The sequence below is a fragment of the Crocodylus siamensis genome, chromosome 8 (assembly GCF_052110815.1).
Source record: "Crocodylus siamensis isolate JL-2025a chromosome 8, ASM5211081v1, whole genome shotgun sequence".
Classification (NCBI taxonomy): domain Eukaryota; kingdom Metazoa; phylum Chordata; order Crocodylia; family Crocodylidae; genus Crocodylus; species Crocodylus siamensis.
The window spans coordinates 41,207,375-41,221,400 of NC_143402.1; the positions used below are offsets into that span (position 1 = coordinate 41,207,375).

Here is a 14,026-nt window from a genome sequence, read left to right on the forward strand (position 1 = left end):
AGAGAAAACACAAGGTTTTTTCCATAAAAAAATGGAAATTTGGGAGAAAATTGAACTATATGCAATACGTGTTTTCTTAGCACCCTTAACAGATCTAAATTCACTTTGCTACTTTAAGAACATAAAATGTAGTATGTATAACTTGGTTTCCTCATAAAATTATTGTGTATAGTATATTTCTTACATGTAAAAGTATAGTTTATTCAGACAATAATTACAAATTCACTAATTGAATTTACTTTAAGATGGGAGGGGAAGTGGGTGGGGACAGAGCCCTGTGCCACACCCCCATCTGGGCCTGCTCCTCCCTTCCCTCCTGCTGTTTGGGATTCAGACCCATTCTCCCCCTCCCTGCCACAGCAGTGGAAAGGGGAGGAGCAGGCCCGGGCCAACCCAGCAGTGGGGGGGGACACAGATGGGAGGAGTGGGCTCGGGGCCAACATGGGGGAGGAGTGGGCCTGAGGGAGGGAGGAGGCCAGCCTGCCCAGCCCGCCCCACCCCCCCCCAGCGTGGGCCCACTTCTCCCTTTCCCCCATGGCCACCACCACCTATAAATGGTGTACTCTACTGCACATGTAGATAATTAGCAAGGAATTTCTTGCTGAAATTATTGGAGCAAAAGCCCCTGAACCAGCAAGACCTATGTGAACAATTGGCCAAGCTACATTTGATGTGCTGTGCAACATGAGGAGGTAAGGTGCTTGTCTGCCAACTCTCCTTTCCTGCTGGAAAAATTAGTAAGCAGAATCTCACTTTAGAGAGAGCAGCAGTGCATGTGATCTAATTCTGATTTCTTTCTTTTCCCAATTTGACTCTCTGGCAAATGCTACAGGTGGTGGTTAAAGGAAGGGTTGGACCACAAATTTCTTGGTCTTTTTTTTTTTCTCCTGTTTGTTACTTTTCTGCCTCAGTTGCGAGATGATTTTCCTCAAAGTAAGATGTGCCTTCTCTTGCAAGGTGTCTCCATATAGCCCTGTCCTGGGCTAGTTTTTCCCAATTTGTGGTGTCAATGCCACACTACTTAATGTTTGCCTTGAGGGTATCTGGTTGCACACCTTGGTAGGGTTAATTGACCCTAGCAGTCTTTCCTGCCCAAAGCAGGGGGCCTGGACCTGATGATCTCATGAGGTCCCTTGCAGCCCTAAATGTCTGTGAATCTGTGAGAGGATTATACAGACCTGACTCCTTGCCCAGTCACACACAGGAAAGCAAACCACATCAGAGCTAAGCCTTTTGGTGAGCTGTAAAATCTTTTAAAAAGAATATTTTTATCATAATGAGAAAAGGCCTCCATAACATGCAAGTCCTGAAATGGTTAAAACACGTTTGTCTTCCTGTAACAATGTTTTGTCTTGTTTTGTTTTGTTTTTTGTTTTTTTGGGGGGGGGGGGGAGGGTAACTGAAAACACCCTGCTTTTCCCAAGCATTATGTCATTAAGTAGCCTCATTAATACTCAGTACTCTTCCCCTCTTTTTTTTTATTGCCTGTCTTCACCTACAGTTCTGCGGTGTCCTCATCTAAGACCACCTTGTCGATCACTAACGTCTCCAGGTGTTTCCAGGAAAGCTGGCACCAGCCTAGTGTACTACTTAATTGTAGGAGGAGCAGTCACTGGGGCAGGAGCTTATGTAAGATGTTTCAGCTAAATTATGTTTATATGGTGCGGGGTGGGGGTGGGTTTCATGGCATGATTTAAACTTTTATGCCTGTTTGCATGTGAAAATCATAGAACTTCTTCCCTGCAACTTTGCCCAAGTCTGCATTCTAGGATCTTCTCCGTAATAGAAATAAGTGACTGGCAAGTTTGCCTTTGGCTTTAGAACCATTCCTAGTTGTCGTTCCCCCCCCCCGACTCTGGTTGTTTTGGAGTTTTCAGCTTTCTTTTATTGTTTTGACCCTTGCTGCAGCATTACATTCATTCCATCTAGTTGCTTCTCACCCCCCCTTCAAAACAATTTGCTTGCAGTCCCAACCATTTATCTTGTCGTGGCATACCATGTAAAGAACCTAGAAGCTGCTTGTGTTATCCGTGTTGCCCTTGTGGCAACAAGATCATCTTCAAACAGCTGTCCAGCCCAATTCACAGCTGCAGAAAAGCTAATAATTGAAAGCAATCAGACAACTGAGATGCTTCACTGCATGAATAGGGTGGTGGAGGGGTCAGATCTGAGAATATATCCCTTCTATAGCTTTATCTCCATGCATGTATGCATATCCTGTTTTAACAGCAGACTACACTTTTGTTTAATTTGAAGAAAAATAGTGTCTTTTTTTTTTCTTTTTGAGTAAGCAGCATATCAGGAGTTGAAGAAGAATACTGTATTGATCCTGTGACATATCACTTCTCAGCCTCTTGAAGGCTCAAATCAAGTGTGGCATCTCTGTCTCTCTCCAGGTGTACATGACAATGAAAGAAAGCAAGGCACGGTACAATGACCGCATTGCAACAATAGCTATGCAATCCGAACAAGAAAAGCTCCTTCCTGGTGGGTAGCAATCTACTGTACCTCTCAACTGCAGTCAAGTTTTAAGACTATTCAGAGGGAGAGTTTTCTTTAAACGGTCTACTTGAGACACCTAAAAAAAACTAGACTGGACAAAACACTCACAATCTTAAATTAATAATAGACCTATTGATGCAAGCTTTTTGATGCATTGAACCTTGTTCATTCAAGAATTCAAGGTGGTGCTTGCTGTCTAAATGTCTGTTTGTAAAAGAGGAAGAGGAAACAGCAAGAAAGTTACATAATTCATCTTCACGGGTGTTTGCTTGATAGACCTGTTGGAAAAAAAATCATGGAATCCTAGAAAGTCAGGGTTGGAAGGGACCTTCCAGCCCCTTGCTCAGAGCAGGACCAGCCCCAACTAGATCATCCCAGCCAAGGCTTTGTCTAGCCAGGTTTTGAAAACCCCCAAGGATGGCGTTTCCACCACCTCTCTGGGTAACCTTTTCTAGTGTTTTACTACCCTCCTAATGAGAAAATTCTTCCTAATATATAACCTTAAATTCCCTTGCTGCAACTTGAGACCATTGCTTTTTGTTCTGTCATCTGCCACCACTGAGAATAGCCGAACTCCGTCCTGCTTCAAACCCCCCTTCAGGTAGTTGAAGACTGCTATTAAGTCTCCTCTTCTCTAGACTAAATAAGCCCAGTTCCCTCAGTCTTTCCTAATAAGTCATGTCTCCCAGCCCAATCACGATTTTTGTCACCCTTTGCTGGACTCTTCATTAAATCCATTAATCATAATTCAGAGTCCTTGGATTTGTAGACTTTCATTCCATCACCTGCAGGGTCAAGTGTGGGTTTTTTTCAGCAGCACTTTTTAGTGTAAGAGCCACTTTTAACTCACTTGCATTTCCTCATTTAACTTTTATGCTGGGAAGTGAGTCTCAAACTGCTGCTGAAATTGCAGCTTAGATTCTAGACAAGAGGGTACCCTTGCATCATCATTAGAGTATGTGGTCCATGGATTTCTGTTGGGCCCAAGCTTTTGGAGATTTGCTCAGTGGGACTTTGAGTTCTGGGAAGGGGTAGTAGGTTCATAACAGGAACACTCTTATAAAGCTACCAGAAGGAAAATAATTAAAACAGCACGGATTCTAGAGGAGAATCGATATTGTTTTTTGTTGTTTTTTTTTTAATAAAGATAAGTGACAGTTGTCGAATCTAATCACATTTCCTGTGTAATGCATGAAAGGATTTCACCCAGTTACCCTACTATTGAGACCAGTAACATACTTGCTAAGAAAGCATACCTAATCCCAGAGCTGTGGGGGGTGGGGAAAAGGTATAAGTTAAATGTTGAAGCAGCAGCCGCTTAATAAGTCATCAGAGTCTCTGCCCCCTTCACTGAAGACAGACTGCTGATTCTAACATTGTCAGAGGTCACACTGAACTGTAGGTTCCTAAATGTAGTCTTGTTATATTGCACCTTGCTGAAGTAAAGTAGTGTGTTCTCTCTTTCAGAAGGGGATGCTGCCTCCCAGAGTCCAGCAGGTGAGTGAGACCCCAGGAGTGAGTAGAAGTGTTTGCACTGGTAACTTTAATTTACTGTAATTGCATATTGTCCGTGTGTGTGTATGAGAAAAATGCTGTGGTGATTTTTAAGCTGGTCACCTAGGACTGCAAGGAAAAGATTTTCCCTGTTGTCACAAAAATCTTTTAATTTATATTCCTTGTATGCTGTTCACAAAATGGCTGGATTAAGTTTTAATTCTGGCCTTAATTGCGACTTTGGTGATACTATTAAGATATAGATAGAGATTTAACTGAAACAGATGCTTGGAATTTTGTGTTTTCCAAAAATTTCTGTTGTCTCCATTTGTAGTAATAGAAGTTTACCAGGGCCATTTGATGATCAGGAAAACTCTTCTTTCTTATATTCGAGAAATCTGTTAGTTGTGTGACGTATACAGATAGTGCAGTACTTCACCTGCTCATCATTTAACATCTACTTTTGTCTGTGGAACTAAAAGACTGGATGTTGAAACTAGTGCTTTCTTTGGCTGGAATAAATAACCGTCTTGTATTATGTGGAGATTCTCAGACCTATGTGTAGCTTTCATAGTTGCCTTTTGAATGCCAGAAATAAATTTTGTTGATGGTTGCATGTGTTGCAGGTATTGCATCCAGCTGTGTGAATTATTTAAACAAATTCTTCCTTTTAAACATGAGAGAAGGGGGTAGCACCAGTTGAGCACACACATGAATTAGCGCAAGGTTGGCGATGGAATATTACTTATTGGGCTCTTTTTGTCAGGAGTTCTACGCTGCCTTAGTTTCATAGTTTCTAGGGTTGGAAGGGACCTGAACAGATCATCAAGTTCAACCCCCTGCCCTGGGCAGGAATGAGTGCTGGGATCATAACACCCCAGCCAGATATCTATCCAACCTCCACTTGAAGACCTCCAAGGTAGGGGAGAACACCACCTCCCTTGGGAGCCCATTCCAGAGCCTGGCAGCCCTAACTGTAAAGTAATGTCTCCTGATATTAAGCCTGCACCTGCTCTCAATCAATTTGTGGCCATTATTCCTTGTTATCCCAGGTGGTGCCCCGGGGGAACAGAGCCTCGCCTGTTTTCCAGTTGTCCCCCTGGTGAGTTTGTAGACGACCACCAGATTCCCTCTGTCTTCTCTTGTGGAGGCTGAATAGATTCAGGCCCTTTAGTCTATCTTTATAGGGCCTGGCCTGCTGCCCCCTGACAATGCAAGTGGCCTCCTCGACCCTCTCGATGCTGTCCACATCCCTCTTTGAAGTGTGGTGCCCAGAACTGGACACAGTACTCCAACTGTGGTCTGACCAGCACCACATAAAAGGGAAGGATCACCTCGAGTTGGGTCTGCAGCCTACCTAGAGTGGACATAGTAACAATCTTGATTTAGTCATTAACTCAGCAGCTGAGACCTGATCCATGTAGAGAGGTAGGTCTGGAGAAGTGAAACTTTATTTTCCTGTAGTTACTTCTCTGATGCACTGTGCATCCACACCCTTTGTTGTTGTAGGTTTCTCATGGTTATGGGAAAGATTAGTCTTCTAGTGAATAAAAAGGCAGTGGTTTTCAACTTTTTCAGACTCAAGGCCACCCCTCCATAACCTTTGTGAATGGAACTGCCCACATATAAAGAAATTAATTTTTGAAAATAGTGCTTACCTCCTTTCAGTGGGGTGGGGAAACCACTAGGCAGGGACGAGCCTGAACCTGTGCCTATATGCTTATCTCCATACACTTGGCAGTTAACCTTCAAAAGTCTCTGGGCACCGCAAGCTGCCTCAGCACCCTGTTTGAGTATTGCAGACCCTAAGGGAAGGTAGCCTGCCAGAGGGAGTCATCTGTGTCAAATGCAGAAGTAACTCATGATTGCTTCAAGTGTACTTTGGTTCTCTCTGTTGTTCAGAGGCAGGCAGTGTTGTTTCTGGCGAACTTGTGTTGGATATTCACAATAAGTTATCTGCTCTATTGCTTGCAGCTCCAGAGACAGATTCAAGTGCTCATCCTGAGGTTCCGTCTCATACTCCTTTTTTGCTAATTGGTGGAGGCACTGCTGCTTTTGCTGCTGCTCGATCCATTCGGGCTCGTGATCCTGGAGCAAGGGTAAGGGATGTGCATGTCTGCAAAAACAGTACATGTCTGAGACGGACATGCTTCAAAGTCAGCGCGCTTTTATTCTGATTCTGGGCACACATTCATGCACCTGAGTTTGTTAATGGTTTCCCATCCTAAAGGTGCTGATTGTGTCTGAAGATCCTGAGCTACCTTATATGCGTCCCCCTCTTTCCAAAGAATTATGGTTTTCAGAAGATCCAAATGTCATAGAAACTCTTCAATTCAAGCAGTGGAATGGCAAAGAGAGAAGGTATGCATCATCTGTGTGCAAATAGGAATCAAGTTAATTACTTAACATCACCCATGATGATCAAGCAGCTCTCATGAGAATCACTGACAACGTGCCTAGGTGTCTGTGGACTACTGCACTTATTGGGTATGCAGCACAGCAGATCAGGCTCTTGCCTTCGTCATGGAAGGACAGCCCATGGAAATTACATACATCCACTGGCATTGTAATTAGACTGCCTAAATGGAGGTGGACTGTTGTATTCTAGAAAATAGCTTTGCACTGAAGGTAACAGCTGTCAAAGGCACTCTTACGCTGTGTGAGCAGCTAGATGCCTGCTCTGAAATACTGGCGTGAAACACTGAGAGATTGCAAAGCTGGTGATTTAGTATAGTTGAAGTAGCCTCTTGCATGAGGCTACTTGCTCACTGTCTTACTGTGTCTTCAGTGAAAATGTACAACCATTAGTCCAAATCCCATGTAGTCTCCAGAAGAGAGTTTGTGATACATATAATGATGTAAACCCATGATTCATAGCTGAATGGTCAGATGGGTCGCTAATTGATTGGCGGGCCACACCCAAAGAGTGATGCTAGATGGGTCATTTTCGACCTAGAGGGATGTGGGCAGTGGGGTTCCCCAGGGCTCGGTCCTCAGGCCCGCACTGTTGAACATCTTCATCAGCAACTTGGACGAGGGGGTGAAAAGTATGTTGTTCACATTCGTGGATGACACTAAGATGCGGGGAGAAGTGGGCATGCTAGAGAAGTGGGACAGGCTGCAATTAGATCTGGACAGGTTACAGGGGTGGGCAGATGAGAACAGGATGGGTTTCAATACTGACAAGTGCAAGGTGATGTACCCGGGGAGGAAGAATCGGCAGCATGCCTACAGGCTGGGGAACTCCCTTCTCATCAGCACAGAGGCAGAAAAGGATCTTGGAGTCATTATTGATTCCAAGATGAACATGGGCTGCCAATGTGAGGATGTAGTCAGAAGGCTAACTGCACCTTGTCATGCATCCACAGATGCATCTCAGGCAAGTCCAAGGAGTTGATCCCCCTCTGTGCAACACAGGTCAGGCTGCAGTTGGAGTACTGCATCCAGTACTGCACTTCAGGAGGGATGTGGACAGCATCGAGGGGGTCCAGAGGAGGGCCACTTGCATGCTCAGGGGGCAACAAGGCAGGCCTTATGAGGGGAGGCTACGGGACCTGAACCTGTTCAGCCTCCACAATAGAAGGTGGAGAGGGGATCTGGTGGCTGTCTATAAACTGGCCGGGGGGACCAGCAGGCAGCGGGAGAGTCCCTGTTCCCCCAAGTAACAAGGAATAACAGCCATAAGTTGATGGAGAGTAGATTTAGGCTAGATATCAGGCGGCGCTACTTCACAGTCAGGGCGGCTAGGATCTGGAACTAAATTTCAGGGGAAGTGGTGCTGGCTTCTACCTTGGGGATCTTCAAAAGGAGGCTAGATAGACACCTAGCCGGGGTCATTTGACCTCAGCATTCTTTCCTGCCCATGGCAGGGGGTTGGACTTGGTGATCTGCTCAGATCCCTTCCGACCCGACCAGCTATGAAATCCTAGGGAATTGAGACTTAACCTATGTGGTACCTGCTACCACAACACATTGCTTTATTAGAAATCTTGGTTTGAATAGGATATGGACACTAGTTTACTAATGATTGGTAAGGAAAAAAAAAAACGCAAGACTTTCCTGGAATTGCAGTGAAATTGTTATCAACTTGTCAGTTTTGTAAACTACTGTTATGAATTTTAGTGGCTGGGTGCCATCCAAGTCATTCAGTAATTGATAATGCTTGGAAAGTGGAAATACTTTATACAGTGAAGCATTTCTTTCTTTACAGTATATATTTCCAGCCTCCTTCTTTCTACGTCCCTGCTCGTGATTTGCCTTATGTAGAGAATGGTGGAGTAGCAATCCTCACTGGCAAGAAGGTTGGTATACAGCATTAATCATTATTAAAGTATCATAAACATTTGCAGTTTTTTACACAGTAAAATGAGCAGAGCCTACAGCCTGAGACCAGATTAGGTAAAAGCAGTAACTGTGTTAGGATGATTGGAAGAGAAAGCAGACGAAATTGGAGAAAAGAGTTTGAAAGAGCCCTTCATGGTCAAAAAAGAAGCTGCCCGAAACCATAGGGACAATGTGAATGAAGGTTAAAAGTGGGGAAAGAAGTCCAAAGGAGTAGGTAAGAAGTACAGGAACATAAGGAGGAGTGAAAACAGAGTTGTGGGTATGGGGCAAGACTATGGAGGGGCTGGAGATGGAGGAGGAAAGTGAATGGTACGGCATGATGGAAGCTGAGGAGTATATGCAGAGAGGAAATTCAATATATATGCAGCAGTATATTCAGTGCATGGGGTGTGATTTTTAGCAAGCTCATACCTGGCAGCATGGAAGTATAGGAGAGTTTGCAGCAAGGCTTGTGATATCTCTTGCAAGTTTTAGGGGCATTGTTCTACACTTTGCTTTCAGGTTTCCCTGTTCATCTAAGATGCACTGGCTTGCTTGCTCGTTGGTTTATCCAAGTGCATCAATTCAAGGTGAAATCAAACCTCACCAGAAATTTAATAGGTTTTCTTAATGTGTTTGAAATAACAGTTGTAATTTTTTTTTGACAAAATGTGGAAGTAAATGGAGGGAAATTGCTCTTCCTGAAGTTCTTTATTAAGGCTGCCACCTACGGCTTTCCCCAATCAAGTGGTGGGAATATTTTGCTTAGTCCAGGCTTGACGTGGGAGTACTGCTGTCCTAGCTTCCCCCTGCTGTTTTCCTTTTACATATCTTGCAGCTCCTGTAAATAACAAGCTTGGCTTCTTCCTAGGGTATAGGACCTTTTCCCTCCTACCCCATGGGGCTGAACCTGGCCTGCAGTTTCTCTGCTGTTGATTTAAAACAGGTTCCTGACCTGCATTCTCTGAGGTTTAAAGACTGGAAAGGATCAATTTGGTTCTACACCAGCTGCCAAGTTAAGGCCTCTTGTTAATTCTGAGCCCCTTCTTTTTCTCCAAAAGAGGAGATTCTACAGCAAGACTTAGTCCTTCCTGGAAGGTATCCTTTAAGATGGCTTCTCTACTTGGAAAGTCTATGCTAACTAATGAGGCTACTTAAATAATGTGCAGAATTCAGCGTTCATGTTTATTGCATCTTGCAGGTGGTTCACATGGATGTCAGAGGCAACATAGTGAAACTTGATGATGGCACCCAGATAACCTATGATAAATGTTTAATTGCCACAGGTATGTTTTCCTAGTGTCTCTTTCTGTGCTGAACTGATTCTTGAGCTCCAGCACTGCATCACACCTGACAAGTAGGTTCTTCATTCTCTGGAAGAGCAACACCAGAGCTCTTCTGCTGAAGGGGACTTGACTGCAGCCTTGAGAAGGACATTTTCATAGACAGAAGGGTGCTGGATGGGAGTTCTGTCTGGGTTCTCCTGTACCTTTAGAACTGCGTGCTGTTGCATGAAAATCCCTAGGATGTTGTTCATCCCTGGCTCTGCCATGGAGTAGCAGGGATGTGAGACATGCTTAGCAAACTAAGTAGAGAAATCCCTACGGAGATGAACTGGCAAAATGTTCTCATTTTAAGTCTAATTTGAGCCCTGTCAGCCTGGCTGTAGCTCTCCAGATTCTGCCTGTTTTAGGGGCAAGAAAAGCAATTGAGCTCCTCTCTGGGTCAGAGTGCTGCTCTAGCTTGTGGTTCTTAGTCTGTTACCACATTTGTAGCTGGATTGGCTGATTTCCATTTTTAACTCTGTTCATTAGTTCAAGGTGCCTGCAGTCCATAGCTGGACACCAACTGCTGTCACTGAGATGTTTGCACAAAGAACATGGATAATTTTGGCATCTTTAGGTATTTTTAACTTGTTAGTTGTTTATTGAATATCTTGTTACCTTATTTGTCACCCTTGAAGGGAAATTAGTTGCATTTCTTTCTTCTTTCATTCTCTTCCCTGTTTTTTCCTCTCACATCAGTTTCCTTTGTGAAACAACTACTGACTTCCACTTTCATTCACATTTTAACTGGCAGTGTGACTGGCAGTGGAAATTGGTGCTGGGATGGACCGTTAGCAGACCAAAGAGATTAACGTCAGAGGAGTTTGCCTGCCAGTCACTGCTTCTTGCTTTGAAGACTTGAACAGACATCCCTCTATCAGTTATGCTTGGGTTACATTAGGAAAGTTTCTTCATGGACATTAGTTCCAGACATTCAGGATCTCTTAAAGCAGAGGTGGCCAGTCTACTTACATGGGTGCCACAAGTGGAACAGACAGTCTCTGTGTGGGGCATGTGGCAGATTGGGGAGGAGGCAGGAAGTAAAGCAACAGATCAGGCAAGGGAAGGGGATCAAAGTAGCACATATGGAGGGTGTAGGGCTAACATATGGCAAAAGTATTGACCACCACTGTCTTAAGTTTAGGATTTTTGCATTGTGAACGTCTTGCAGGTTTACCGAAGATGCAAACCTTACTGGATTTGTCCTCTGAGCCAGACATTTGACACTGCAGTTATGTTCCTATTTGTTCTATAGTATGTCTGCCATTGTCCTTTCCCTGTTTGACAATATTGATTTGATCTGAGCAGACTCTATATCAGGGATGGGGAACCTCTGGGCCACCGGCCAAATGCCGCTGGCTGGGGACTCCATTTCCCAGCATCCTCTGCCCGCATGGCTTGTGCCAGTCTCCATGGAGACCCCAGCCTCAGCCACACTGGCAGCGTGCATGGCAGAACAGTGCAGGGGGCTGCCTTGGAGCTGCTGGGATCTTGCAATGGGGGCAGCTTGCTGCAGAGCCAGGGTAGAGCTGCAGTCTGTAGCCTGCGCACTCTGGGCAGGGGCATGCATTCAGGGACCATGGCTCTGCCACAGCTCCAGACAGGCTGTCACTGCTACAAGGAGCCGGGGCAGAGCCAGGATCCCCTGCATGCGTGCCCCGTCCTGGAACATGCAGGCTACAGATTGTGGCTCTGCTCTGGCTCTGGAGTAAACTGCCCCTGCCACAGGATCCCAGCAGGTCCAGAGCAGTCTCTTACACTGTTCTGCCCCACATGCTGCCTATGTGGCTGAGGCTGGGGTCTCCACAGAGACCAGCACAAACCATGTGGGCAGTGGTGTCTGGGAAATGGAGTCTCTAGCCAACCGCATCTGGCCCACAGGCCAGACATTCCCCATCCCTGCCCTAGATACTTATAACTGACTGTATCTGAGTAGCTGTTCACCTTCCCAGTTGAGGTACCTGCTGGTGAAGTGCAGCTCTGGAGTAGAAGGGGTGGAGTTCTGTAGTGGTCTGAATTCTGAACAGGTGCTGAAGTGGCCAAAGAACTAGTACTCTGGCTTATGGGTTATGTTATCAGCCTCTGACTTTTCTGTTCTCAGGTGGTTCCCCAAGGAATCTTCTTGCAATTGAGAGGGCAGGAAAAGATGTGCAGAAAAGGGTGACGCTATTCCGGAAGGTAATCTAAAGGGCCATTTTCCCTTATGTGTTCTCATAGAAGTTTGTCACCTTGGTGTTTGTTACCTTGAGTGTGCCATTTCAGTGTCTGAGATTCTTAACAGCTCTTATCTGGCAAGAACTGGCCTCATTCAATAACACAGCAGTTACTCATGCCAGCCATGCTTTTCCCCTTGCTTTCCTTGGGCAAACCAAAAACCTAAGGCATTAGAAAGCATTGCAGGATCTTTCTATAAACAAAAGCTGCCCCAGGATTTACACCTTTCCCTTTTTTTAAGGGCATCCTGCATATCCCAAGCACTTGGCAAGTGCTAAGAAAGTAAGCTTCACAGCACGTTTTGAAGTGGGTGATGGATTGCATTGGTTTCAGTTTACAGACCATAAGATGGGCTGTATCGATGCTGCAAACTGCAGTGCAGCATAGAGTACACGAGTGAGCTCAGCCCTGGAAGCAGTCTGGTTATGGCAGCCCAGAGTTCCTGTAGGATAATTTTTCGTGCTTCTCAAGTATTTATCATCTCTATTGTAGATAACTTACACTAAGGAACCTAGGAGCTAGGAAGTTTTTGTTTCTGTGTGTTTGATTTTTAGGATAAACTACTTGTTGTCAATAGCTGCAGACTTTCAGAAATTTCTTTCAATAGTAACTAAATGTGAAGTGCAGAGATGAAAGCAGGGGGATGAAGGCATGATTGACTGCTTGCAGAGACCATTTCTCCTCTGGAGTTTAGTTCTTTCCCAACCATTAGCAGCAGTTTACAAGAAGCGTTAATGCTTCAGTTTTACAGAGCAGACATTGACTGTAGTTTGACACCCCATAAAAACTAGAACTGTTGTGATGTAATTCTCTAAACTGACAGACACCCCTATTCCCCATACAGTGAATACTGTCCCACCCCAGCTTGTTGGACGTGGCAGAGAAGGAAAAGGTCCAGAGAAGGGCAGTGGAGATGATCACAGCCACGGAGAGACTTCTGCAAGCAGAGTTAGATTTGGACTGTCTAGTATATAGAAGGCATTAAGAAAAACGATATGATAGACACATGAACTAAAACCTCCAGGTGTAATAACAGGGTGGGTAAAAGTGCCTGATTTTTTGCCTACAATATAACAACCATGTGGTGGCACTGTTAGTGAAAAATGGGAACAAAATATCTTTAATATAGACATACTCTAACTGGGATAAAACAGAACTTCCCTTTCCAACAGCTGGTACTGGTCAGTATTCAAGACAAGATGTTAGACAGTTGGCCTGATCTTATGTGGCAACATTAATGTACCTATCCTCCAAAACTGGAACATTATTTGTGTTCTAGTTTGGTGGAAAGTTAACAGTATACAACTAAGAACCATGTTTTCATGGCCTCTCCTTTCCTTGTTCTTTTTGCTGAGTTGGCTGTGGGTGAAAGGGTGAACATGATGGTCTCCCATTCTTCCTTGTTTAGATTCTTTGCATTTTCTTTTCCTCCAGAGTTCATAGTGATTTTTGGAAAAACCAGTTTTAGATAGATGTAGGAAGTTGGGCTTCTGTTCTAGTTCAGTGACTGATCTAGTGGTAAAAAGCAGTGTTGCATGCTGGACTTCTGCTTTATAGCATTCAGTGTTTGACTCCTCCTGGAGGCCTGACAGAGATTATATGCTCATTTGTGGGAAGGAGAGATGGATGACATAAATCTTGATTGCATCAGGGAAGGGGTCAGCAGCCTACTTACTGCCTGTGGGCTGGATTCAACCTACCAAGCAATTTCATCCAACCTCCAGAACTGAGACATTGACGACAGTTCATAGCCAGGGTGTTCAGTAGCAGGTTGCAAGCAAGTCGCTGACAATTTGACAACAGGGAGAATTGGAGGTCTCAGCAGCGTGGTGGTGAATGAGTCACAAGTGATGGATCCCCACTGGATCAAGCTGCATTATTTCAACCTGCCACTCCTAAAAGGTTGCTGATACCATCATTAGAGTTGTGTGCAAGGCTGTTTGGAGTATCATGATGAGTTTCCTAACTTCTTGCCTAAGGGGAATTTTGATGAGAGGATGGTTGGGAAAGATGCAAGAATCTAGTCATGCCCTGGAACACCAGTGCAAGGGTGGAAAGCTAGACTACAGATGAAGTTGGTAACTTAGTGCTGAAAGTAAACAAAGGGAAATTCAAACAGTAGATTCCTATTAATCCAATGACCATTTCACATAAAGGAAGAGCGGAAC

At 44.6% G+C, this 14,026-nt stretch overlaps 1 protein-coding gene across 7 annotated transcripts in view; it reads left to right on the forward strand.

The window, feature by feature from the left end:
* AIFM1 (apoptosis inducing factor mitochondria associated 1) overlaps positions 1–14,026 on the forward strand; it is a 36,980-nt gene that overhangs the window by 6,227 nt on the left and 16,727 nt on the right. For 5 of the 7 annotated variants that reach the window (XR_016444009.1, XM_090061675.1, XM_090061674.1 and 2 more), the window contains exons 2-9: positions 1,502–1,629; positions 2,397–2,487; positions 3,970–3,999; positions 5,971–6,095; positions 6,227–6,357; positions 8,207–8,297; positions 9,521–9,605; positions 11,746–11,822. Coding sequence is in view for 5 of the 7 variants with exons in the window: in XM_090061675.1 (XP_089917801.1) it covers positions 1,502–1,629; positions 2,397–2,487; positions 3,970–3,999; positions 5,971–6,095; positions 6,227–6,357; positions 8,207–8,297; positions 9,521–9,605; positions 11,746–11,822 (758 nt within the window). In the remaining 2 variants the exon portion in view is untranslated. Of the gene's footprint in view, positions 1–492; positions 693–1,501; positions 1,630–2,396; positions 2,488–3,969; positions 4,000–5,970; positions 6,096–6,226; positions 6,358–8,206; positions 8,298–9,520; positions 9,606–11,745; positions 11,823–12,719; positions 12,896–14,026 lie in introns of those variants that run through there. The other 2 variants (XM_090061677.1, XM_090061678.1) reach the window with 2 other exon arrangements.